This window comes from Rhinoraja longicauda, unplaced genomic scaffold (genome assembly GCF_053455715.1).
Source record: "Rhinoraja longicauda isolate Sanriku21f unplaced genomic scaffold, sRhiLon1.1 Scf000257, whole genome shotgun sequence".
In the NCBI taxonomy this organism is placed as follows: domain Eukaryota; kingdom Metazoa; phylum Chordata; class Chondrichthyes; order Rajiformes; family Arhynchobatidae; genus Rhinoraja; species Rhinoraja longicauda.
This window is the reverse complement of record NW_027601475.1, coordinates 45,179-72,207: the sequence shown is the minus strand read 5'-3', so window position 1 is coordinate 72,207 and position 27,029 is coordinate 45,179. Positions and strand designations below refer to the sequence as shown.

Genomic DNA, 27,029 nt, shown 5'->3' with positions numbered 1-27,029 from the left:
GCTCCTCTCTCATGCCTTCATAGTCCCCTTTGTTCAACTGCAACACTGACACTTCCGATTTAACCTTCTCTCTCTCAAATTGCAGATTAAAACAATCTCATATTATGATCACTACCTCCAAGCGGTTCCTTTACCTCGAGTGCTCTTATCAAATTTGGTTCATTGGACAACACTAAATCCAGAATTGCCTTTTCTCTTGTAGGCTTCATTACAAGCTGCTCTGAGAATTCATCTCGGAGGCACTCGACAAACTCTCTTTCTTGGGGTCCAGAACCAACCTGATTTTCTCAGTCTACCTGCATATTGAAATCCCCCATCACCACAATGGCATTACCTTTGTCACATGCCAGTTTTAACTCCTGCTGCAACTTACACCCTACATCCGGGCTACTATTTGGGGATCTGTAGATAACTCCAATTAGTGTCTTCTTACCTTTACAATTCTTCAACTCTATCCACAGTGACTTTACCTCGTCAGTCCCAATGTCACCCCTCGCAAGGGACTGAATTTCGTCCCTTACCAACAGAGCTACCCCATCGCCTCTGCCCACCTGCCTGTCCTTTCTATAGAATGTATAACCCTGAATATTAAGTTCCCAGGCCCGATCCTCCTGCAGCCACATCTCTGTGCAAACATTTTCTAAATGCTTTATGAATGCACTGTATTTGTGGTCTAATTTATTTTGCCAAAAGGTTCTCAAAGCAGCCAAGTTGCATCCTGCAATAACGTCCCTCTTTCATCCAGTCACACCACTGTCTCTGGCCCATATTAATACCACAATCACCATACCTGGCATTGAAACAATTTTTAACAGTAAAACAACCACTCGATGCAGTAATTGTAAATGAAGCGAAGCAATGCAAAATAGACTGTCAATTACCGTTAAACTATAGTTTGAAATCATGAAAGTTGAAAATGCAGTTTTGTGGGAAAATTTGCATGTCCATGGAAAGTGAACCTGCAATACGGTTGAGCGTGAAGTGATAAATATCAAAGTCTGGATGTGATTCTTATTTCACAAACAAAGAAACAATTGACTTACTGTGGATACTTTGCTCACCACCTCTCTTGCAACTCTCAGGCCTTGTGTAAATGTCCGCGCTGCAATAAATGCCCTTGTCACTTGGAGTTTCAGTTTGCGTGGCACATCTCCAAATGGCTTCAGCTGCTCCGTATATTTGCTAATGCAATCCAGATACTCTTCCGTGAAATGGTACTGAGGGTTTATCAACCGAAACATCCGCTCCAGAAGACGAGCCCAGAAGTCATTCAACATGTCTTCCAAGTTTAGATTTCCAGCCATGTAGTATTTCTTCAACTCTTTAAATAGGTCCTGGAACACGTCTGCGTTTTTCTTATAAACCATGCCGTAAGTATGTACAAACATATCATTTAGGGATTTCTCAGCATTATTTACTAATTCCTTGAAAAATTCTGTGGAAATGAATGAATTAGTTTTGTTAGCATCTATCATTTGATGATTATTGATTAACGCAAACAGATTTCAACTATTAACATCATAGCCGCTGTAACGAAGTAACTGGCAGATTAAACAGTGAAGTAGATAGATTTATCAGAATTTGTAAACAATGACACATGCTCCCTTTTTTAAGTTATTATAGTGAACGGTTGCAACACTGGAATGCACTCAGCCTTCACCACTCCGTCAGCTCTTCACCAGATTAGCACTGTTCTTCACACCTTTTCTCCAGTGTTGGAGAATATTTAACCAATCCTGGTTAAATCTATGGTGGCAAACAATTAGCAATTGAAAATCACCAAGAAATTTGCCTTCACCTCATCTGCCTCCCAAACATTCAATATTCCAACAAAGTCACGTTAAAACTTTCCCCAAGACCAGATATGACACAAAATGCATCTCATCACAAACCACGTCCTCTGGTCACTTGGACCCCTACTCGCAATTCCTCAACAGTTTTTAGCCCATGCAGAACTTCAATTTTATCTCCCTTTGTTCAGACTCTTACACAAACCTCTTGCTCGATGAAGACTAAAGTAAAGGCAATGAAAATCAAAAACTACTTATTTTGGAATCTTACATAAAAAACACTAAGTTTTGGAAGGTGAGAGAAGAAAGAGTTAATAGGAACCCGAAGGTCAACTTTTTCACAGAGGGTGGTGGGTATATGGAACAAGCTTCCAGAGATGGTAGTTAGAGGTAGTTAACAACATTTAAAAGACATCTGGACAGGTACATGGAAAGGAAAGGTTTAGAGGGATATGGGCCAAGTGCAGGAAGGTGGGACTAGTGTAGATGGGGCATTATGGTCGGCGTAGGAAGCTGAAAGACCCGTCCCCGTGCTATATGACTCTCAGCACTCAGAAAGAGAAACAAGTTTTAATGTTTCAGGCTGAAGTTCCTTCATCCGAGGTACTCAATTACCACCTCAGGCAAGGCATCTGCCTCTGATTAGATTTTCCTTTTGCTCTCTAATTAGTCCATCTCTTCTTGTACTTTTCCTGGTCACATGCCTGACGAATTTGCAGATTCCCTTTGATACTTACTGCCCGGCTTTGCTATCCCTCCACCTCTGCATATCCCAGGTGGGGAGGATGAGAGTTGAGACAGAGGCTTGTATAGGATAGGATAGCCTTTGTCTCTGCACTCCCATCAACACTTCATTAATAGTTTCCACCTATCACCAACCTGCCTCCGACTCACCCACTCCTCTCACTTCTACATACAGGCGATCTTGCCGTTACAATCTCAGTAACGGTGTCGACGCGAAATGCCAACTATCCCTTTGCCAACATAAATGATGCTTGACCACTGAGTTCTTCTTTGAGGCTCATTGAGGAGGCGCTGTGAACTGTTTGCGTGCTACTGTATGTTTCTTTTTTTTTTTCATTGGAACCTAATCAGATGTACAGCACTTTGGTCAATGTGGGTTGTTTTTAAATGTGCTATACAAATAAAATTGACTTGACTTGACTTGACTTCTTAAATGTCTGCCACTATTCAGACTATATTGAGAATAATTTAGCCAATTCAACCTTCATACCATTATAACTGCCTTTATTTAGTTTGAGGACACTAACTTCATATCTAAGTTTCTCACCTTCAAACAGAATTTGAAATTCTACCATATTTGGTCATTCTTTCCCAAGGCAATATTAATTTAATGTGTGAATATTAATTTGCTTTCATTACATAGTACACAATCTAAAGCAGCCTGGTCCCTGGTAGCTTCCTCAATGCACAGCTCAAAGAAATCTCTCAAATATAATTCATGAAGTCGTCCTCACGGGTGCCTTTACCAACTTAACAGACCCAATCTAAATTAAAGTGCAGTGCGTTTCTGAGTCCACATTATCTCTCGATTTATACAGTCTTCCAGTATCATTTCTATAATGGGCCCTATACACAACTTTAACATAATATTTCTTTAGGTATGTGAAGAGGAAAAATAGTTAAGACAAATGTGGGTCCCTTGAAGACAGAAGCAGGTGAATTTATTATGGGGAACAAGGAAATGGCAGACGAGTTGAACAGGTACTTTGGATCTGTCTTCACTAAGGAAGACACCAACAATCTCCCAGATATAGTAGTGGACAGAGGTTCTAGGATAACGGAGGAATGGAAGGAAATTCACATTACGCAGGAAATGGTGTTGGGTAGACTGATGGGACTGAAGGCTGATAAATCCCCAAGGCACGATGGTCTGCATCCCAGGGTACTTAAGGAAGTGGCTCTAGAAATCGTGGATGCATTGGTGATCATTTTCCAATGTTCTATAGATTCAGGATCAGTTCCCGTGGATTGGAGGGTAGCTAATGTTATTCCATTTTTAAGAAAGGAGGGAGAGAGAAAACGGGATATTATAGACCAGTTAGTCTGACATCAGTGGTGGGGAAGATGCTGGAGTCAATTATAAAAGAAGAAATTACAGAACATTTGGATAGCAGTAACAGGATCGTTCTGAGTCAGCATAGATTATCGAAGGGGAAATCATGCATGACTAATCTTCTGGAATTTTTTGAGGATGTAACTAGGAAAATGGACAAGGGAGAGCCAGTGGATGTAGTGTACCTGGACTTTCAGAAAGCCTTTGATAAGGTCCCGCATAGGAGATTAGTGGGCAAGATTAGAGCACATGGTATTGAGGGTAGGGTGCTGACATGGATAGAAAATTGGTTGGCAGACAGGAAACAAACAGGGGGGATTAATGGGTCCCTTTCAGAATGGCAGGTAGTGACTAGTGGGGTACCACAAGGCTCGATGCAGCGACCGCAGCTATTTACAATATACATTAATGACTTAGATAAAGGGATTAAAAGTAATATTAGCAAATTTCTGGATGGCATCAAGCTGGGTGGCAGTGTGAACTGTGAGGAGGATGCTATGAGGATACAGGGTGACTTGAACAGGTTGTGTGAGTGAGCAGATGCATGGCAGATGCAGTTTAATGTGGATAAATGTGAGGTTATCCACTTTGGTGGTAAGAACAGGAAGGTGTAAGAAAATAACTGCAGATGCTGGTACAAATCGAAGGTATTTATTCACAAAATGCTGGAGTAACTCAGCAGGTCAGGCAGCATCTCAGGAGAGAAGTTTGGGTGATGTTTCGGGTCGAGACCGTTCTTCAGACTGATGTCAGGGAGGCGGGACAAAGGAAGGATATAGGTGGAGACAGGAAGATAGAGGGAGAACTGGGAAGGGGATGGGGAAGAGAGGGGCAGAGGAACTATCTAAAAATGGAAAGGTTAATGTTCATAACGCTGGGCTGCAAGTTGCCCAAGCGAAAAATGAGGTGCTGTTCCTCCAATTTCCGGTGGGCCTCATTATGGCACTGGAGGAGGCCCATGACAGAAAGGTCAGACTGGGAGTGGGAGGGGGAGCTGAAGTGCTCAGCTACCGGGAGATCAGGTTGGTTAAGGCGGACTGAGCGAAGGTGTTGAGCGAAACGGTCGCCGAGCCTGCATTTGGTTTCGCCGATGTAAAGAAGTTGACATCTAGAGCAGCGGATGCAATAGATGAGGTTGGAGGAGGTGCAGGTGAACCTCTGTCTCACCTGGAAAGACTGTTTGGGTCCTTGGATGGAGTTGAGGGGACAGGTACAGGGACAGGTGTTGCATCTCCTGCGGTTGCTGTGGAAAGTGCCCAGGGATGGGGTGGTTTGGGTAGGAAGGGACGAGAGGACCAGGGAGTTAAGGAGGGAGCGATCTCTGTGGAACGCAGAAAGGGGAGGGGATGGGAAGATGTGGCCAGTGGTGGGGTCCCGTTGTAGGTGACGGAAATGTTGGTGATTTGTTGGATCCGCTGGCTGGTGGGGTGGAAGGTAAGAACGAGGGGGATTCTGTCCTTGTTACGAATGGGGGGAGGGGGAGCAAGCGCGGAGCTGCGGGATGTAGAAGAGACCCTAGTGAGAGCCTCATCTATAATGGAAGAGGGGAAGCCCCGTTTCCTGAAGAATGAGGATATCTGTGATGCCCTAGTGTGAAACACCTCATCCCGGGCGCATATGCGGCGTAGACGGAGGAATTGGGAGTAGGGGATAGACATTTTGCAGGAGACAGAGTGGGAAGAGTGTAGTCCAGATAGCTGTGCGAGTCAGTGGGTTTATAGTAGATGTCAGTCACTAGTCTGTCTCCTGTGATAGAGATGGTGAGGTCCAGAAACGGGAGGGAGATGTCGGAGATAGTCCAAGTATATTTAAGGGCAGGACAATAGACAATAGGTGCAGGAAGAGGCCATTCGGTCCTTCGAGCCAGCACCGCCATTCAATGTGATCATGGCTGATCATTCTCAATCAGTACCCCGTTCCTGCCTTCTCCCCATACCCCCTGACTATCCTTAAGAGCTCTATCCAGCTCTCTCTTGAATGCATTCAGAGAATTGGCCTCCACTGCCTTCTGGATGGAAATTGGAAGTGATGTGTATGAAGTCAGTGTGTTCTGCATGGTTACAAGAGGTAGCACCAATGCAGTCGTCGATGTAGCGGAGGCAGAGTACGGGGATGGGGCCAGTACGTCCGGAACAGGGATTGTTCGACGTACCCGTCAAAGAGGCAGGCATATGTTAAGTTAGGAAATGGGGAAGTACAAAGAGATCTGGGCGTCCTTGTTCATCAGTCACTTAAAGTTAGCATGCAGGTACAACAGGCAGTGAAAAAAGCTAATGAAGCTTTGTGACAAGAGGAGTTGAGTATAGGAGCAAAGAGGTCCTTCTGCAGTTGGACAGGGCCCTAGTGAGACTGCACCTGGAGTACTGTATGCAGTTTTGATCTCCAAATTTGAGGAAGGACGTTCTTGCTATTGAGGGAGTGCAGCGTAGGTTCACTAGGTTAATTCTCGGAATGGCGGGACTGTCATATGCTGAAAGACTGGAGCGACGAGGCTTGTATACACTGGAATTTAGAAGGATGAGAGGGGATCTTATTGAAACATATAATATTATTAAGGGATTGGACACGCTAAAGGCAGGAAACATGTTCCCAATGTTGGGGGAGTCCAGAACCAGAGGTCACATTTTAAGAATAAGGGGTAGGCTATTTAGAACGGAGATGAGGAAAAATGTTTTCAGTCAGAGAGTTGTAAATCTGTGGAACTCTCTGCCTCAGAAGGCAGTGGAGGCCAATTGTCTGGATGCTTTCAAGAGAGATCTAGAAAGAGCTCCTAATGATTACGGAGTCAGGCGTATGGGAAGAGGGTAGGAACGGGGTACTGATTGTGAATGATCAGCCATAATCACATTGAATGGCGGTGCTGGCTCGAAGGGCCGAATGGCCTACTCCTGCACCTATTGTCTATTTCCCATCTCCTCTCAAACCGATTCCCTTTTGTAAGCGACTGAGCCAATATCACTCATCACCACTGCATTGATCATCCTTTATTAACAGCTCTCCCAGCTCGTTTGGCCTTCCACCAAACCACTTTAACTGTCAAATAGCCCACGACCATTCACTGCATGCAATCGTATATCCGCAACGTCTATCAGCTCTGAAGCATAAACAATTCCCATACATGGTGCACGTGTAAACAAATGTTGTTTTATCATTTAGAGCTTGCAACAATCCAGACATCACTGGCAAAAACAATATAAATATTAATGTGGCAAACTACAATTATATATCAATCCCTCCACTATTTACCCCACCGACAGGAGCACTTATTAAATTCCCATTAAATTATATTTCTCCCTTAGACTTACCATCAAATTTCCTATATCTGGAAGCAAAGGTTGAGTGCAGCGCATTGCTCGTCTCCAACACTTCTTTGCGGAACTCTTGCTGGCTTTGTTGGCTGAGCTTTTCTTCCATTTCAGAGGTACAGCATGTGTGGAGTTGAGGACACACCTTCAAGTGATCTCCTGGCAGCAAGTGAAAGAGATTCTTACTTTGATGTCTATTTCCAGAGCCCATAGCATGTTTGTGGATCTGTGAAGGATCTATCTGGCATACATCATAATCTGAGCTAACACCCCAGCACCAATCCTAAAAGGTCTAAAAACAAATTGAAACAAATGGAATTACAGACAATGAAATAGCCTGGATACGGAAGCTGTCAGGAGGTAAATGATGGAGGAGATCAAGATAATGGGCTTTGAAAGGGCAATACGAAGCTTGGCTGAAAGAAATGGGTGGGAAACAGCATTAGCCATTATCTAATTGAATATTTGGGCAGGTTTATTTGGCCACAACGTCTACTTTTTAAATAAAATTCAAACTTGGATGAAAGGGGTGAGGGCTGTAGATCTAAGTTTACTGCCCATAATCTAGTTGGCAACAGAGATGCCAGTAGGAAGCTGTGATCACTGATCTGTGATCACGGAAGCATGAGATCATTCAGTTTGCATCGAAGATTATTGAAGAATATTTTCAAAAGTATGTAAAGCTGGAAACACGGTTGAATAATAAAATAAAGGTCAATGTATAGAAATCATTAAAAGCTAGTGAACATTGCAAAAAAATAAAAAGACCAATTGAAGATTGGCTTCACCTCAAGACACTGAAAATGAGTTCTATCAGAACCACAGCTGCAACACAACCTCATAGAAACATAGAAAATAGGTGCAGGAGGAGGCCATTTGTCCCTTTGAGCCAGCACCACCATTCATTGTGATCATGGTTGATCATCCACTATCAGTAACCTTTGCCTGCCTTTTCCCCATATCCCTTGATTCCGCTAGCCCCTATTGCTCTATCTAACTCCCTTTTAAATTCATCCAGTGAATTGGCCTCTGGTGCCTTCTGTGGCAGAGAATTCCACAAATTCACAACTCTCTAGGTGAAAAAGTTTTTTCTCACCTCAGTTTTAAATGGCCTCCCCTCTATTCTTCAACTGTGGCCCCTGGTTCTGGACTCCCCCGACATTAGGAACAGTTTTCCTGCATCAAGCTTATCCAGTCCTTTTATGATTTAATATGTTTCTATAAGATCCCCTCTCATCCTTCTAAATTCCAGTGAATACAAGCGACATTAAACTCAGGGAGGAGCCATGAGGTTTGGAGTTTAAAACAGATCAGTTATGATCTACTAAATGGTAGAATAGCTCGATGTTTAAAAATACTTTGACCAGTATCAATGTTCCTCAAACACTCATTCAACCACCACCCCCCGCCTCTTTCCTTCTTCCACCTGTCAACAGAAACATCATCTGTATAGGAAGGAACTGCAAATGCTGGTTTAAACCAAAGATAGACACAAAAAGCTGGCGGTCAGACAGCATCTCTAGAGAAAAGGAAATGTTTCAAGTCGAGACTCTTCTTCAGAACCATAATCAGTTCAGAAACATCATCATCCTGTTTGCTATTTGTTCAGGTTCCATGTAAATATAAATTTAACTTTTCTGACTAGTCCCAACACAAAATTATTACTTTTGATTTCATTCAAATCACCTGTTGAATTCCATTTACATGCCATTCCCGTGTTCCAAATGCGCCACTTCTGGATACCCCCATAAACAAGCAAGCCCCAATAACACTTTTCAAGAGACTAACAGGCCACATGCAAACTAGAGGAAGGACACCTTATATTCTATTTGGTTAGCTTACAACCTAACAGTATGAACATTGAATTCTCCAATTTTAGTTATTTACAAAAAGCCCCCTCTCACTTCCCGCCCCCCCCCCCCCCCCCCCCCCCCTCCTCCCCGGGCCCCATCTGGACTGTTATTTCTCCCCTTCCACCTGCACTCCTTCCTCTAGCTGGACAACTAGCATGTCCCTCACGCCTTCTATCTCTTCATCTCTGGCCTTTGTCAAACCATCTGCCAAGCAAAATTCCCCCCCTCGCCTGTATCAACCTCCTCTCTTCCAGCTTTTATCATCCCCCAGAGATGCTGGCTGACCCGTTGCATTACTCCAGCACTGTGTTTCATTTTATCACCCCCCCAGAGATGCTGGCTGACCCGCTGCGTTACTCCAGCACTGTGTGCCTTTTTACGAGAGCCATAGATTGGGTAGACATTGAGAAACGTTTTCCTCAGGAGGGAAATGTCAGACTAGTTGATAACAAGTTACGGTGAGAGGGGCAAAATTAACAATGTACAAATTCTTTACACAGAAAGTGGTGGGTTCCTGGAACGCGTTGCAGGAGTAGTGATAGAGGCAGATACAATAGTGGTATTTTGGAGACTTTTGGATCAGAACATGAATATGCAGTAAATGGAGGGATATGGATCATGGGCAAGCAGAGATTAGTGTAACTTGGCATCGTGTTGAGCACGGACACTGCGGCAGTTGAGATAGTTTCAAGATACAGCGTGGAAACAGGCCCTTCGGCCCCCTGAGTCCGCGCCGACTAGAGTTCCCCACACACTAACAATATCCTACACGCACTAGGGACAATTTATAATTTTACCATGCCAATTAACTTACAAACCTTTACGTCTTTGGAATGTGGGAGGAAACCGGAGCTGCCGGGAAAACCTATGCACGTCACAAGGAGAACCTACAAAATCCGTGCAGATAGCACCCGTAGGCAGGATCAAACCGAGGAGTCTGGCACTGTAAGGCAGCAAATATACCGCTGTGCCACCGTGCCACCCTTGTATGTAGTGAGAGGCACTTTAAGAGGAATTAAAAGGCCTTGTAAAACTCCAATATACCATTCTTGAACCCAAGACAGTGCTTTTAGAAAAAAAATTAGAAAACATAGAAACATAGAAAAATATGTGCAGGAGTAGGCCATTCAGTCCTTCGAGCCAGCACTGTCATTCAATGTGATCATGGCTGATCATCTAAAATCAATACTTCATTCCAGCTTTTTCCCCATATCCTTTGATTCCTTTAGCCCCAACAGTTAAATCTAACTCTCTCTTGAAAACATCCAATGAATTGGCCTCCACTGCCTTCTGTGGCAGAGAATTCCACAGATTCACAACTTTCTGGGTGAAATTGTTTTTCCTCATCTCAGTCCTAAATGGCTGACCCCTTATTCTTCGACTGTTACCCCTGGTTCTGGACTCCCCCAACATCGGGAACATTTTTCCTGCATCTTGCCTGTCAAATCCTTTAAGAATTTTATGTTTCTATAAGATCCCCTCACATCATTGTAAATTCCAGTGAATGCCAGCCCAGTCAACTCATTCTTTCATCATATGTCAGATCCGCCATCCCGGGAATTAACCTGGTGAACCTACGCTGCACACCCTCAATAGCAATAATGTCCTTCCTCAAATTAGGAGACCAAAATTGCACATAATACTCCAGGTCTCACCAGAACCCTATACAACTGCATTAGGACCTCCTTGCTCCTAAACTTAAATCCTCTCGCAATGAAGGCTAACATGCCATTAGTTTCCTTCACTGCCTGCTGCACCTGCATGCTTACTTTCAGTGACTAATGTACAAGGACACCCAGGTCCCATTGCACCTCCCCTTTCCCTAATCTACCATTCAGATAATAATCTGCCTTCCTGTTCTTGCCACCAAAGTGGATAACCTCACATTTATCCACATTATACTTCATCTGCCATGCATCTGCCCACTCACTCAACCTATCCAAGTCACCCTGCAGCCTCATGGCATCCTCCTCGCAGCTCACATTGCCACCCAGCTTTGTGTCATTCAAAAACTTGGAGATGTCACATTTAATTCCCTCGTCTAAATCGTTATTAAATATTGTAAATAACTGGGGTCCCAGCACCGAGCCTTGAGGCACCACACTAGTCACCGCCTGCCATTCTGACAAGGACCCATTAGTTCCTACTCTTTGCTTCCTGTCTGCCAACCAATTCCCTATCCATGTCAATACCCTACCCCCAATACCATGTGCTCTAATTTTGCACACTAATCTCTTGTGTGGGACCTTGCCAGAAACATCACATCCACGGGTTCTCCCTTATCCATTCTACTTGTTACATCCTCGAAAAACTTTAGGTGCTTTAAAATATAGGAACATACTGTAAGCTGCATATTCTAAACGAACCACGGCACAGTATTATGAATTCATCACTACAAACATTAGACCACAAAAGAACTCAAGAATATGACAAAATGGAGAGTCAAAGTCAGAAAAGTATGTTGTAAACTTCAATTACAGTACGAACTTCAATATTTTTACCCTTTGCTGATTTCAGTCAAACTCAACATCATACCAGTACAGCTCTGAAACTCACTTCCAAAACCTGTCTACTTCAAGACTTTTCTTAAGCATCTGCCTCTCAACAAGCTTTTAGTTGCTGTCCTAACACACAGGTCTTTCGTTCAGTGTCAGTTTTTGTCTGATTACACTCCTGGGAAACTTTCTGCTAAATCTAAGTTGCTGTTGTTTTCGAGGTCAACGTGGTGAAAAGATTATTCTGATTTACAACTGTGTGCATAAAATATTTCAAAGCTGCGCAGGCACATAAAAAGAAACAACTTCCTTTGATGACCTGTGTGCACAAACCACACTCTCAAACCACAAACCATAAAGCTGTCACTTCAAAATCTGTTTAAATCTGAGTATAGTTGGGAGACCAGATTGCAGTTATTTAAGACGTTGGTGAGGCCACATTTAGAGTATTGTGTTCAGTTCTGGGCACCATGTTATAGGAAAGATATTGTCAAGCCGGAAAGGGTACAGAGAAGATTTACGAGGATGTCGCCAGGACTCGAGGGTCTGAGCTACAGGGAGAGGTTGAGTAGGCTCGAGTTCTATTCCTTGGAGTGCAGGAGGATGAGGGGTGATCTCACAGAGGTGCATAAAATCATGAGAGGATAGATTGGGTAGACACACAGAGTCTCTTGCCCAGAGTTGGGGAATCGATGACCAGAGGACATGGAATCAATGTGAAGGTCAAAAGATTTAATAGGATTCTTTGGGTAGCCTTTTCATTCAAAGGGAGGTGGGTGTATGGAACGAGCTGCTGGAGGAGGTAGTCGAGGCTGGGACTATCACAACTTTTAAGAAACAATTAGACAAGTACTTGGATAGGGTAGGTTTAGAAGGGTATGGGCCAAACATAGGCAGGTGGAACTAGTGCAGCTGGGATGTGTTGTGGACCAGATGAGCCGAAAGGCCTGTTGCCACGCTGTATCACTCTATGACTAAAACAGAAGCTGAGAAACCGCAGCATGGATTGCCCTCAGAATGCAACTGTCTTTAGAATTAAGAGTATGTTGACTGAAGATAGTGAGGACATTTTATGAGACATTCTGCTAAAAACAGATAGAGCAGCCTTTGATGATTTTTCTTTTCCATCAGCTCCAGCACTAAGAAATTTATTAGCTTCAGCGCTGAAAATCTCATGTTCATCATTGCTCTCACAGGAACTGCCAGAAGTACTGATCTTTATTGCACCTAGTATTACCGGCACAGTAGGAACGAAACAAGGTGAGGGGGGGGGGCTCCAGGTGTAACTGAAACCACAGGGATTCTGTCCCCCACCTGTCCCCAGCGCACATAGACTTAATTTCAATCACTCCGGAACAACCTTGCGGGGCAGAGCAAGGCGATGGGCGACTGTAGAGTTCTGCTTTTCACTGAAAAATGGCTCATCCTGACTCACCTGGCCCTTCTGGACAGCCTGAGGTCTCCTCCATTTATTACACGGATCGACCGGTGTGACAGTCTGAGCTCAATCTTACTGCTCTGACCTAGAAGGCTTTCATAAAAAGCCATCTCTTTTATTTCCGGAGGCAATTCACCTCAACCCATCTATTTGGTGGTCTACCTACGACACCACCACCCCCCCCCCCCCCCCCCCCCTCCCCAAACCATGAAAAGTTGACTGGACGGATTATACTCCATCAGCTCTGAGACAGCAATGCTGATGCCCTGTTCATCATCGCCGGTGATGTCCAGGAACCTGCTACAAACACTGCCAGCATTTCTCCTGAGCTTGACACAAAATGCGGGAGTAACTCGCTGGTTACTCCTGAGCTATGCAGTTTGACAAAACTCTGGGTCACTGCTGGACTACCAAGTATGCCTGTCGCTCCATGCCTTGCCCACATATTGGCCAGTCGGGTCCATCTGACAGCACTGCTCCTGCTGCCTTGGCGATGGAAGCAGGAGGCAGCAACAAAGAGAGTAAAACAGCAGTTGTCCGATAATGCTAAGGGTCAACTTCAGGACTGCTTGAGTCTGGGACTGGATATGTTCAATACCACTAGAGTCTATCCTAACCTTAACCCAAAACTGAATGAACATGGAGATTCACTCTTTGCCAAAATGCCTGATCCAAAACAAAATCTCAACGTAGACTCCCCATGTCAACCCAAGACTGTCGCCTTCACTTTATTATTCGTGTTGACACCGTTGTGCACATTAGTGCCCACATTCCTTGTGTTAACATATGTATGCAGTAGAAGCTCTCATTAATTTTGTAATTTTAGTTATTACATTATACCAAGTTAAAGGAAAACACTATTTTTTTCAGCATCTTCCTATTGAAAATAATACCTTCATCACCATTGCAGTGTGATTTCAGCATTTCCATGTGGTCACACCCTCTAACTAAACTAATCAACAGCCAATTGAAACACATCTGCGGGTTTAGTTACCAACCATGACTTCATACAATTTTTGGGACTTTTGCATTTCCACATTGAATATTGATTGAGAACCAAAGTGCAGCCAAGTCGACGACCTCTGGGAAGTATCAACATAACATTCGGATTCCTCACCGCCACAAGCCCTCTCCTGAGAACACAGGTGAAAGGGGGGTAAGAATGTACGAATCAATGTCAGTACACCCACATCACAGCAGCAAGAGCCAATGAAAACTGAACCACACCTCTCATTACCCATGTGGAGAAAAACACACTCCAGTGAAACCGGAATTGGTGGAATCACTGTGGAAAAAAATGCAGTGAAATATTTAATAAAGCAAAAAGTGCTGGAAACGCTCAGCATGTTAGGCTGCACCTGTGGGAAGAGAAACAGAATGACATTTCAGATTGTTCCTTTGTCAGAAGTGTTAAACTGCAAGGGCAGGGGAATGTCTCAGAAGGTAAAACCAAGGCAACCTTGGGATGAGCTGTAAACAAGTTTATCTGGTCAATGGGATCAGTTCGAGTGTAAACATCAGAAAATAATTTTCACAGACAAGAGGACGGCTGGCAGGCAAGCTGAGCATGTCCTCCCACAACCAGAGAGAGAATAGGAAAACAAAAGCTGGGCCAATACCACAGAATCATAACTGAGTAAAATTCTGCTCATGACAGCCAGCAAAATGGAGCATAACTTGCACCCAAAGATCAGGAATGAAAGTCTTTTGCCACAAATGTAAAAGATGTAAAGAGGTGGTGCAATGTAAAGGGTGATTATAGCACATTTAGACACGACAAGCCCAGATTCTTGGGGTAAGAAGTATTAACAAAGCTCAATAAGTTTAGTATATTAATTTAAAAATAAAACTGTTTGTGCCCAAACAGCCTGAGTTAGCTGTACGAGTCAGTGGGTTTATAGTAGATGTCTGTCTCCTGTGATGGACATGGTGAGGTCCAGAAACGGTAGGGAGATGTCGGAGATAGTCCAAGTATATTTAAGATCAGGATGGAAATTGGAAGTGAAGTGTATGAAGTCAGTGAGTTCTGCATGGGTACAAGAGGTAGCACCAATGCAGTCGTCGATGTAGCGGAGGTAGAGTTCGGGGATGGGGCCAGTGTATGTCTGGAACAGGGATTGTTCAACGTACCCGACAAAGAGGCAGGCATAGCTAGGGCCCATGCGAGTGGCCATAGCTACGCCTCTGGTTTGGAGGAAGTGGGAGGAGTCAAAGGAGACGTTATTAAGGGAAAGAACCAGCTCTGCTAGGCGGAGGAGAGTGTTGGTAGATGGGGATTGGCTGGTTCTACGGTCGAGGAAGAAGCGGAGGGCTTCAAGACCATCCTTGTGGAGGATGGAAGTGTAGAGTGACTGGACATCCATGGTGAAGATGAGGGAGTGGGGGTCTGGAAACCGGTGCTCTAAAGCTCTCCATCTCCTTGGTATCTCCATCTCCTTGGTATCTTACCTTGGTCATCTTATAGAGACATATAAAATTATAAAGGGACTGGACAAGCTAGATGCAGGAAAAATGTCCCCAATGTTGGGCGAGTCCAGAACCATGGTCCACACTCTTAGAATAAAGGGGAGGCCATTTAAAACTGAGGTGAGAAGGAACTTTTTCACACAGAGAGTTGTGAATTTATGGAATTCTCTGCCACAGAGGGCAGTGGAGGCCAAATCACTGGATGAATTTAAGAGAGATAGAGCTCTGGGGGTTAGTGGAATTAAGGGATATGGGGAGCAGTTGGGCACAGGTTACCGATTGTGGATGATCTGCCATGATCACAATGGCGGTGCTTGCGCGAAGGGCCGAATGGCCTCCTCCTGCACCTATTTTCTATGTTTCTATGTTTACTCCACCTCATTATGTTTGAGATTCGTGCCTCCAACATTTCCGTCACCTCCAACGGAATCCCACTACTAGCTACATCTTCCCAACTCCTCCCCTTTCTGCTTTCCGCGGAGACTGTTCCCTCCGTAACTCCCTGATCCACTCGCCCCTTCCTACCCAAACCACCCCTTCCCCAGGCACTTTCCCCTGCAAACGCAGGAGATGCAACACCTGTCCTTTTACCTCCCCCCGCAACTCCATCCAAGGACCCAAACAATCTTTCCAGGTGAGGCAGAGATTCACCTGCGCCTCCTCCAACCTCAGCTATTGTATCCGCTGTTCCAGATGTCAACTTCTCTACATCGGTGAGACCAAACGCAGGCTCGGTGATCGTTTCGCTCAACACCTCCGCTCAGTCCGCCTTAACCAACCTGATCTCCCGGTGGCTGAGCACTTCAACTCCCCCTCCCACTCCCAGTCCGACCTTCCTGTCATGGGCCTCCTCCAGTGTCATATTAAGCCCACCGCAAATTGGAGGAACAGCACCTCATATTTCGCTGGGCCCAGCGGTATGAACATTAACTTCTCTAACTTTAGATAGCTCCTCTGTCCCTCTCTTCCCCTCCCCTTTCCCAGTTCTCCGATTGTCTTCCTGTCTCCACCTATATCCTTTCTTTGTCCCGCCCCCCATGACATCGGTCTGAAGAAGGGTCTCGACCCGAAACGTCACCCATTCATTCTCTCCAGGGATGCTGCCTGACCCGCTGAGTCAGCATTTTGTGATACCTTCGATTTGTACTAGCATCTGCAGTTATTTTCCTACACAATGTTAAAGTTGTGATCACCTATTAACCAACCAATAGCAGAGGAAATGCATAACATCCAAATGCGAAAAATGTTACCAAAGCTAGGTCTACAAATAAACTGCTCACTGACCCATCAATGACCAAGTTAACTAAAAAGGCAATACGGGGAGAAAAGATGAGGTACGAGGGTAAACTAGCCAATAATATAAAGGAGGATAGCAAAAGTTTTTTTAGGTACGTGAAGAGGAAAAAAATAGTCAAGGCAAATGTGGGTCCCTTGAAGACAGAAGCAGGGGAATTTATTATGGGGAACAAAGAAATGGCAGACGAGTTAAACCGTTACTTTGGATCTGTCTTCACTGAGGAAGATACACACAATCTCCCAAATGTTCTAGGGGCCGGAGAACCTAGGGTGATGGAGGAACTGAAGGAAATCCACATTAGGCAGGAAATGGTTTTGGGTAGACTGATGGGACTGAAGGCTGATAAATCCCCAGGGCCTGATGGTCTGCATCCCAGGGTACTTAAGGAGGTGGCTCTAGAAATAGTGGAAGCATTGGAGATCATTTTTCAATGTTCTATAGATTCGGGATCAGTTCCTGTGGATTGGAGGATAGCAAATGTTATCCCACTTTTTAAGAAAGGAGGGAGAGAGAAAACGGGTAATTATAGACCAGTTAGTCTGACATCAGTGGTGGGGAAGATGCTGGAGTCAATTATAAAAGACGAAATTGCTGAGCATTTGGATAGCAGTAACAGGATCATATCGAGTCAGCATGGATTTACGAAGGGGAAATCATGCTTGACAAATCTACTGGAATTTTTTGAGGATGTAACTAGGAAAATTGATAGGGGAGAGTCAGTGGATGTGGTGTACCTCGACTTTCAGAAAGCCTTCGACAAGGTCCCACATAGGAGATTAGTGGGCAAAATTAGGGCACATGGTATTGGGGGTAGGGTACTGACATGGATAGAAAATTGGTTGACAGACAGAAAGCAAAGAGTGGGGATAAATGGGTCCCTTTCGGAATGGCAGGCAGTGACCAGTGGGGTAACGCAAGGTTCGGTGCTGGGACCCCAGCTATTTACGATATACATTAATGACTTAGACGAAGGGATTAAAAGTACCATTAGCAAATTTGCAGATGATACTAAGCTGGGGGGTAGTGTGAATTGTGAGGAAGATGCAATAAGGCTGCAGGGTGACTTGGACAGGTTGTGTGAGTGGGCGGATACATGGCAGATGCAGTTTAATGTAGATAAGTGTGAGGTTATTCACTTTGGAAGTAAGAATAGAAAGGCAGATTATTATCTGAATGGTGTCAAGTTAGGAGGAGGGGGAGTTCAACGAGATCTGGGTGTCCTAGTGCATCAGTCAATGAAAGGAAGCATGCAGGTACAGCAGGCAGTGAAGAAAGCCAATGGAATGTTGGCCTTCGTAACAAGAGGAGTTGAGTATAGGAGCAAAGAGGTCCTTCTACAGTTGTACCGGGCCCTGGTGAGACCGCACCTGGAGTACTGTGTGCAGTTTTGGTCTCCAAATTTGAGGAAGGATATTCTTGCTATGGAGGGCGTGCAGCGTAGGTTCACTAGGTTAATTCCCGGAATGGCGGGACTGTCGTATGTTGAAAGGCTGGAGCGATTGGGCTTGTATACACTGGAATTTAGAAGGATGAGGGGGGATCTTATTGAAACATATAAGATAATTAGGGGATTGGACACATTAGAGGCAGGAAACATGTTCCCAATGTTGGGGGAGTCCAGAACAAGGGGCCACAGTTTAAGAATAAGGGGTAGGCCATTTAGAACGGAGATGAGGAAGAACTTTTTCAGTCAGAGAGTGGTGAAGGTGTGGAATTCTCTGCCTCAGAAGGCAGTGGAGGCCAGTTCGTTGGATGCTTTCAAGAGAGAGCTGGATAGAGCTCTTAAGGATAGCGGAGTGAGGGGGTATGGGGAGAAGGCAGGAACGGGGTACTGATTGAGAGTGATCAGCCATGATCGCATTGAATGGCGGTGCTGGCTCGAAGGGCTGAATGGCCTACTCCTGCACCTATTGTCTATTGTCATTGGCATGTGCTCTCCCAACGTCCCTTTTGGAAGTCAACGATCAATTCCTTGATTTTGTGGGCGCTGAACAAGAGGTTGTTGTCACAGCGCCACTCAACCAGGTTTAGTTTAGTTGAGAGATACAGCTCAGAAACAGGCCATTCGGCCCACCGAATCCGCACTGACCGGCGATCCCCACACATTCACACTATCCTACACACACTAATAAACAATTTACATTTATAATTTACATTTACAGGTGTTCTATCTCTCTCCTGTGCACTAACTCATCACCTCGCTGATTCAGCCAACAGCAGTGGTGTTGTCAGCAAATTTGTAGATGGCATTGGAACTGTGCTTAGCCACGCTGTCATGGAGAGTAAAGCAGAATAAGCATACAGCCCTGAGGTGCTGAGACACAGTTCAATGCTCTCAACATTCTGCATTTTTCTGCTATTCAGTCATGCATTTGTGATATTGTTGAAAGCGCTGCGGAATTACACTGCAAATGAAGAAGGCTTTGGTGATCCCTCAACAACTCGAGCAAAATAGCCAGGTCCTTTGTTCATGGGGAGAATGTAACCTTTTTGGCCATTCAAAACAAGAAATAAAAGCAACAGGTCTAAAAAGAGGCACAACAGAGAAAAGATGAAATAGATAAGAGAAAATAGCTGTGGTTTAATTACATTTGCCAGCATTTCATTTAGCCAGCAAAGGATAAACAATTTAAGTTGGTGAGTGTTAAGATGGAAAGTTCTGATTAAGCATGTTTGAACTCATCTGGGCAAATACAAAACTGCAAGCAGATCTGTCCATAAATATTACCTCAACAAATGCCAAAAATTTGTTTTCAAAACAAAACCCCACAATATTTGTAATCATTAAAAGGTTCTTTTTCTTTGCTTAACATTCTCAGAATTTGAAAAATCTATGCCCTAACAAATACTCCACTGGCTAGATTCACATACACCATTCGATGTGTGAAGCACTACATGTCCACAGGTTGTACTATTTGTCTAATTCACTAGCAGTCACAGAGGACATGAAAGGACAGGTAAAATGTCCAGAAAGACATGGCTCAAGACACATCTAACTGCTTTAAAATGTAAAAACAAGGAACTGCAGATACTGGTTTACTTCTCCAGCCTGATTGTGGAGCAGTGGGAGGCTGTAAGCAAGCTGGAAGAGGTGGGGAAGAACAAAAAGGCACTTGTCTTCATCCTCAATAACTTCTCTTTTGACTCCTTTCACTTTATTCAAGTTAACAGTGTAGCCATGGGCACTTGCATGGGCCCCAGCTATGCCTGCCTTTTGTGTAGGGAGGAACTGCAGATGCTGGTTTAAACCGAAAATAGACACAAAAAGTCGGTATAACGGGAGAAAAGGAATAGTTGACGTTCGGGCTGAGATTCTTCTTCAAACCTTTCTCCAGAGATGCTGCCTGACCCTGCCTGAGTTACTCCAGCTTTTTTAGTTTAGTTTACTTTAGTTTACAGATGAGTCCGCGCCGACCAGCAATCCCCGCACATTAACACTATCCTACACACACTAAGGACAATTTACACTTACACCAAGCCAATTAACCTACAAACCTGTACGTCTTTAGAGTTTGGGAGGAAACCGAAGGTCTCAGAGAAAACTCACGCAGTCATGGGCAGAACATACAAACTCCGAATAGACAGCACCCGTAGTCCGGATCGAACTCGGGTCTCCGGCGCTGCAATCGCTGTAAGGCAACAACTCTACAGCTGTGCCACGAAAACACAATTTTGTGTCTATGCCTGCCTTTTGATGGTTACGTTAAACAGTCCTTGTCCCAGGCATACACCGGCCCTATCACCGAACTCTTTCTCCACTACATCAATCACTGCATCGGAGCTAACTCCTGCACCCATGCAGAACTCATGGACTTCATTAACTTCACCATTAACTTACCACCTGCCTTCAAATTCACATGGACTATATCTGATACCTCTCGCCCATTTCTTGATCTCACCGTCTCGATCACAGGAGACAGACCATCAACTGACGTCTGCTACAAACCTACCAACTCCCACAGTTATCTGGACTAAACGTCTTCACACCCTGCTTCTTGCAAAGAAGCGGTCCCCTACTGTTAATTCTTCCACCTCAGTCGCATCTGCTGCCAAGGTGAGTTTTCCCATGCAGGGACAGCCGAGATGTCCTCCTCTGTGTCCCCCAGTTCTGCTCTAGCTCCCCCTCCCACCAGCTGCAACAAGGATAGAGTTCCCCTGGTCCGCACCTTACACCCCACCAGCCTCTGTATACAACACATCATCTTCTGACATTTCTGTCACCTCCAATATAATCCCACATCTTCTGCAAAGATCACACCCTCCGCAGTTCCTTGGTTCACTCATCCTTTCCCACCCAAACCACCCCATTCCCACATAGTTTACCCTGCAAGTGCAGGAGGTGTCCTTCAACGCCATCCAGAGACCCCGACAGTCCAACCAGGTGAGACAGAGGTTCACTTGCACCTTCTCTAAACTCATCTACTGCATCCAGTGTTCCTGATGTAGGCTCCTATACATCGGCGAGACCAAGCATAAATTTGGAAACTTGTTTCGCTGAACACTTTGCTCGGTCTGCCAGGGCTTACTGGATCTCCCGGTTGCTAACCAGTTCACCTCCCCTTCCCATTCGGACCTTTCTGTCCTGGGCCTACTCCATTGCCACAGAGGCCACAAACAAATTGGAGCAACAGCACCTCATATTTCGCTTGGGTGGCTTACAACCCAGATGTATGAACATTGAATTCTCTAATTTTAGGCAACTTCTATAAACAGCCCCCTCCCCTCGCTCTTCCCAACAATCAGCGTCTCGGGAACCTCCCTGCCTGAGGTCATCTGTTGCCGGTCCTGATTTGTCCTAGGTTTTGTTGGCCTGATTTGTCCTTGCTTCCAGTACTCCAACCCCCCCCTCACACACACAATCAATCTGAAGAAGGGGCCCAACATCTCCTATCCATTTTCAGAGAGATGTTGCCTCACCTACTTAGTTACTCCAGCACTCTGTGCCCTATTCCCTAAGTTTTATGTTCTAAACACAAAAAAGACATATACAAGCAGAGTAAGGCACATGCAGATATACTCACAAATTAAGCTGAGTAAATATACTGAAACACACAAGAAATGGCAGGAAACACAAAGTGCTGGAGGAACTCTACGAATCTGGCTACATCTCTAGAGAGAATGGATAGACGATGTTTCGAGTCGGGACCCTTCAGAAGCCTCAGAGCCGAGTTGCATGAATTCACTGCAAACAATCCCTCTATGTTCCGTGTGGTGAATATAGCTAGAATTCTAAAATCTGTGCTTAATCATCCTGTGCGTCAGCGCAATAACCAAAAGTTCTACAACTGGAAACACCCATTGGAATTCAGGATTAAAACATTTTTTACAATATTTATTTTTCGCCAACTGATGATCGGCCTGTAATTGCAGCACTCAGCTGGGGCGGGGTGAAAGGGGAAGCTGCCTGTCACACTGGGAGAAAGAACCACCTGGACATGCTGAAGCTAAACTGCTTCACAACTTGAATACACGGCATCTTCCAGGAGGCTGCAGCAATATCGCCCCTCACCCCTCCAGGAGGAAGCAATGTCGCCCCTCACCCCTCCAGGAGGAAGCAATGTCGCCCCTCACCCCTCCGGCCTATCCTCTTTAAATTCCGCCGAGCCTCTCCCGAGTTACCGCTGCTCCTCCCTTCTGAAGCTTCGGGCCGATAACGGACTCCCTCATCGTGCTGCTGAAGTTCCTCGACACCGAAATTTGGGCCCTGTCCCGCCCGCCCGCCCGCCGGCCGCTCCCCTCGGAGGAAGCCGCTGCCCCGGTCGGTCCCCACCACTTACCCGCCGCCAGGTCCCTGGAGGGCCCGGGGCCACCATGTCCCCGGGGGCTGAGAAGTTTGGCCAACTCTGAGCAGCTGCGAGGATGGAGGTCGGGTCGAGCGGGCTGGCAGAGCAGAGCGAGGGCCAAGGCGGCGGCGCGGAGCGGGAACATTGCGAGGCCTTGCCGGCCTGGGGCTGGGAGGCTGGACCTGGGGGGGCTGGGGCTGGGGCCGCGACCGCCGGCGGGCGGGCGGGCGGGCACAAAGACGGCGGCAACACGCGGCTCAGCCCGACTCCATCACCGGGTCGCCGCTTCAAAGACAGTACCGGCGCTACACACAGGCCGCGGCTGCACCCATGGGCTCCAAGCCACCGTGTGAGGGAGAGAGAGTGCGGTGGTCTGCGGGCGCCCTGGATCCGCCCGCCCGCCCACTCCAGCAAACTTTCCCCGGCGCCCAGACTAACTTTGCGGCGCTGTAATTGGCCCAAGCCCACGTCCATCAGACGGGGGCCGGGCAGTGAATGGTTGGAGTGAGCACGGGGGTGGGCCCGATGTTTGCTTGTGAATAGCATTCCCCACAAAGCCGCCCATTCCCTCAACCCGCAACCCTCCCGCGGACACAGGACCGCATTGTTGGTGCACGGTCCCATCTGCACCCACATTGCATTGATTCCTCATTAGTGCGGTGTCAGGGAGAAGGCAGGAGAATGGGGTTGAGAGGGAATGGACGAGTAGACTTAAGACAGACTTATTGATTTATTCACAAAATGCTGGAGTAACTCAGCAGGTCAGGCAACATCTCGGGAGAGAAGGAATGGGTGACGTTTCGGGTCGAGACCCTTCTTCAGAATGATGTCAGGGGGGCGGGACAAAGGAAGGATATAGGTGGAGACAGGAAGACAGACATCAGTCTGAAGAAGGGTCTCGACCCGAAACGTCACCCATTCCTTCTCTCCAGAGATGCTGCCTGACCTGCTGAGTTACTCCAGCATTTTGTGAATAAATCGATTTGTACCAGCATCTGCAGTTATTTTCTTATACTTAAGACAGACTTGATGGACTGAAAGGCCTAATACTGTTCCCAGAACGTATGAATTTATGAATGAAAACACAGACGATAACGCACCCCCCCCCCGTCGAAAACACCACCAGTCCACCCCCATGATATAAACTCCCCTTCTTAAGAAATAGGTAGTCGAAGGCCATTCAGCCCCTCCTCTATTTAACTCGATCATTCTACCTCAACGCCATCTCCAATTTCTCCACTTTCTCCAATTCTTTTCATATCTCTTATAGTTTATAAGTTTGCATATCACATCAATGGTTTATAAATTTAGCCAATAACATCAAAACAGGTGGTGTAGACGACAGTGAAGGGGATTAGCTAAGATTACAGCAGGATCATAATCAACTGCAGAAGTGGACCAAAGAAGAGCAGATGGAATTTAACTTGGATAAGTGTAAATTAAACTAGGGTAGGACTTGCAAAGTAAATCGTAGGACCCTAGAGAGTGCTGCAGGAAAGAGCGAGGTGCATAGGCACACACCACCATTGTGGGCCAGATATCAAATAATGATGAGACGGAGTACAGGAAGGAGATTGAGAACATACTTTCCTGGGGGGGAAACAAAGGACAATGCTGACCCAGCGTGGGGGAACTGCCTGGGGGAGGGGGGGACGAAAGGAGGAGCCGTTGTGCTTTGTAACTTTGTCAGCGCCATAGGTAGCTGCTATTTGTATACATTGGGTATGCAAGCAAAGAATTTCACTGTGCCCAGTCGCATGTGACAATAAGATATTCCATTCCAACCTTTCAATGTCAGCAAGATAAAGGAGAGAGTGATCGAGTTCAGGAAGCGAAGTAGTATATATACCCTAGTTTGCATCCAAGACCGCAAACAATTGCAGTGAATTGTGGACGCAGCCCAGACCATCACACAAACCAACCTCCCTTCCATTTACTCAATTTATATCTCTCACTGCCTCGGCAAGGCCAGCAGCATAATCATGGATGAGACGCACCCTGGCCACTCCCTCTTCTCCCCTCTCCCCTCAGGCAGAAGTTACAGAAGTGTGAAAACGCACATCACCAGATTCAGGGCTAGTTTCTTCCCAGCTGTTTTCAGGCAACTGAATTATCCTACCACAACCAGAGAGCAGTGCTGAACTACTATCTACCTCTTTGATGACCCTCGGACTATCCTTGATCGGACTTTGCTGACTTTACCTTGCACTAAACGTTATTTCCTTATCATGTATTGTCTTTCCGCTGACTGGTTAGTACACAAATGGTGACTGGATGGCCGGAAACTGGTGTCATAGATGGGCATGGTAAAAAAGGCATTGTTCAAAGTTACCTTCATTGATCAGAATATTTAGTATGAGATGAACATCATGTTTCATCAGTTCTAGTTCATTAGGGGGCAGCGTAGAGTTGCTGCCTTACAGCGAATGCAGCTCCGGAGACCCCGGTTCGATCCCGACTGCGGGTGCTGTCTGTACAGAGTTTGTACATTCTCCCCGTGACCTGCGTAGGTTTTCTCCGAGATCTTCGGTTTTGTCCCACACTCCAGAGACGTACAGGTTTGTAGGTTAATTGGCTTGGTAAATGTAAAAATTGTCCCTAGTGGGTATAGGATTAATGTGTGGGGATCACTGGTCGGCCTGGACCCGGTGGGCCGAAAGGGCCTGTTCCGTGCTGTTTCTCCAAACTAAACTAAACCAAAGTCACTCAGCTATGTCTTCTTCTCCTTGCGTTTGAGGCAGCAGAAATTATGTAACGCCCTCCAGGCGCTGTAGCCAGTGCAATGCGCTGTTGTCAAGGGCCGTGAGGTCTACCCCTCCATCGGGGGGACGGAGGGCAGTGCAATGAAAATGACGTGCTGCGCTGTTTGCTGGTCTGCTCCACACACGCAGGCTGCTGATGGACGCAACCCCCAACGATGCATGTTGGCGTTGAACCGGCTGACCCCTGTGCTGAGCCGGTTCAGGGCGACCCACTCTTTGCGGGGCATGTCCGAGCCGGGTGGGGCTGTGGTGTGCGGTGCGACAGTGAATTGAGGAGGTCACGATGTTTGTTCCCAGCTGGTTCTCCATGCTCCTAGTATGTTGAAACCGGAGCCATAGAGGGTCGCTGTCATTAAGTTGGAAAGGGTGCAGTAAAAAATCATCAAATTATAAGGAGAGGTTGGAAGCTGGTGCTGTTTTCATTGATCGTAGGAGGTTGGTGTGACGTACAGAACTATATAAAATCAAGAAATTGCAGATGCCATAATTCATGATGGTCGACGCTACCTTCAATTTCTTGAGTACTGGGATGATGGTGGTCTTTTTAAAGCGTGGTGAACCTCAAAAGGTTCATTATTCAATCTTCCAGAATCTGTAACATTTGCAACTGCCCTGCTCAAGACTGTTAAACATTGCAGAGTGTTATGGATGTAGCCCAGTCCATCTCATAGACCAGCCTCACCCCTCACCCTTCCCCCCTCAATCATCTCCATCTATACTTCACTCTGCCTCAGGAAAGCAGCCAATATATCAAAGATCTTTTGGTCTTAGGACTGAAGTGTAATTTGGTCTTAGGACTGAAGAAGAGTCTCAACCCAAAACGTCACCTATTCTGTTTCTCCACAGATGCTGCCAAGTTACTCCAGCCATTTGTGTCTGTTTCAAGGACAATTTTCATCCTGATCATTTCCTCTTCTCCTCTCTCCCATCAGGTAGAAGAAAACAAAAAGTTTAAAACCATGTACCACCACATTCAGGAACAGTTTATTCCCCGCTGTTATTAGACCATTGAATAGTCCTCCCACAAACTAGGGTTTTGTCCCCATTTCCTTCCCCACCTGATTGCAGCCCTTGCACTGGTTTATCACAACTTTCTTTAACTGTAATGCAATGACAGAATATTATTTTTGCTGGTAATTTTCACTTTGCTCTACCTGTTATAGAACCATAGAAAATAGGTGCAGGAGGAGGCCATTTGGCCCTTCAAGCCAGCACCGCCATTCATTGTGATCCTGGCTGATCATCCACAATCAGTAACTTGTGCCCAACTTCTCCCCATATCCCTTGATTCCACCAGCCCCCAGAGCTCGATCTAACTTTCTTAAATTCATCCAGTGATTTGGACTCCACTGCCCTCTGTGGCAGAGAATTCCATTTACAACTCTCTGGGTGAAAAAGTCTATCCGGCTTGTTACCTCATCAAAAAAACGCCAACAGATTTGTCAGGCAAGATCTCCATTCAACAAAACCATGCTGACTTTAACTTCGGCCTATTTTATTAGTACCCCAAGTACCCAAACCTTATCCTTAATAATGGACTGTAACATTTTACTAACCACAGAAGTTAGCCTATAATTTATTTTATTTTGCCTCGCTCCCTTCTTAAATGGTGGTAACATTTGTGATTTTCCAGTCCTTTGAAACCATTCCTGACTCCAGTAATTCTTGAAAGTTCACTAATAATGCCTCCACAATCTCAATACCTACCTCTTTCAAAACTTTGGGGTGAAGTCCATCTGGGCCAGGTGACTTATCCACCTTTC

At 45.7% G+C, this 27,029-nt stretch overlaps 1 protein-coding gene across 1 annotated transcript; it reads right to left on the bottom strand.

The window, feature by feature from the left end:
- Positions 1–1,016: 1,016 nt before the first annotated feature.
- Positions 1,017–22,919, bottom strand: LOC144590709 (glypican-6-like). The gene is made up of 3 exons (XM_078395132.1): positions 22,499–22,919; positions 7,173–7,331; positions 1,017–1,435 (listed from the first exon to the last, which is right to left on the bottom strand). Exons 1-3 carry the CDS (start codon positions 22,647–22,649, stop codon positions 1,017–1,019), a joined length of 729 nt encoding a protein of 242 aa, XP_078251258.1. The 5' UTR covers positions 22,650–22,919.
- Between the last annotated feature and the right edge of the window lie 4,110 nt (positions 22,920–27,029).

What these genes read in the sequence shown, in the direction of transcription:
- LOC144590709 (XM_078395132.1), bottom strand. Translation starts at nt 22,649, where the DNA reads ATGTTCCCGCTCCGCGCCGCCGCCTTGGCCCTCGCTCTGCTCTGCCAG. An exon ending in CTCCAGGGACCTGGCGGCGG is followed by an intron (nt 7,332 to 22,498) that starts GTAAGTGGTGGG and finishes ACTTGCTGCCAG; the next exon opens with GAGATCACTTGAAGGTGTGT. An exon ending in CAGATATAGGAAATTTGATG is followed by an intron (nt 1,436 to 7,172) that starts GTAAGTCTAAGG and finishes TCATTTCCACAG; the next exon opens with AATTTTTCAAGGAATTAGTA.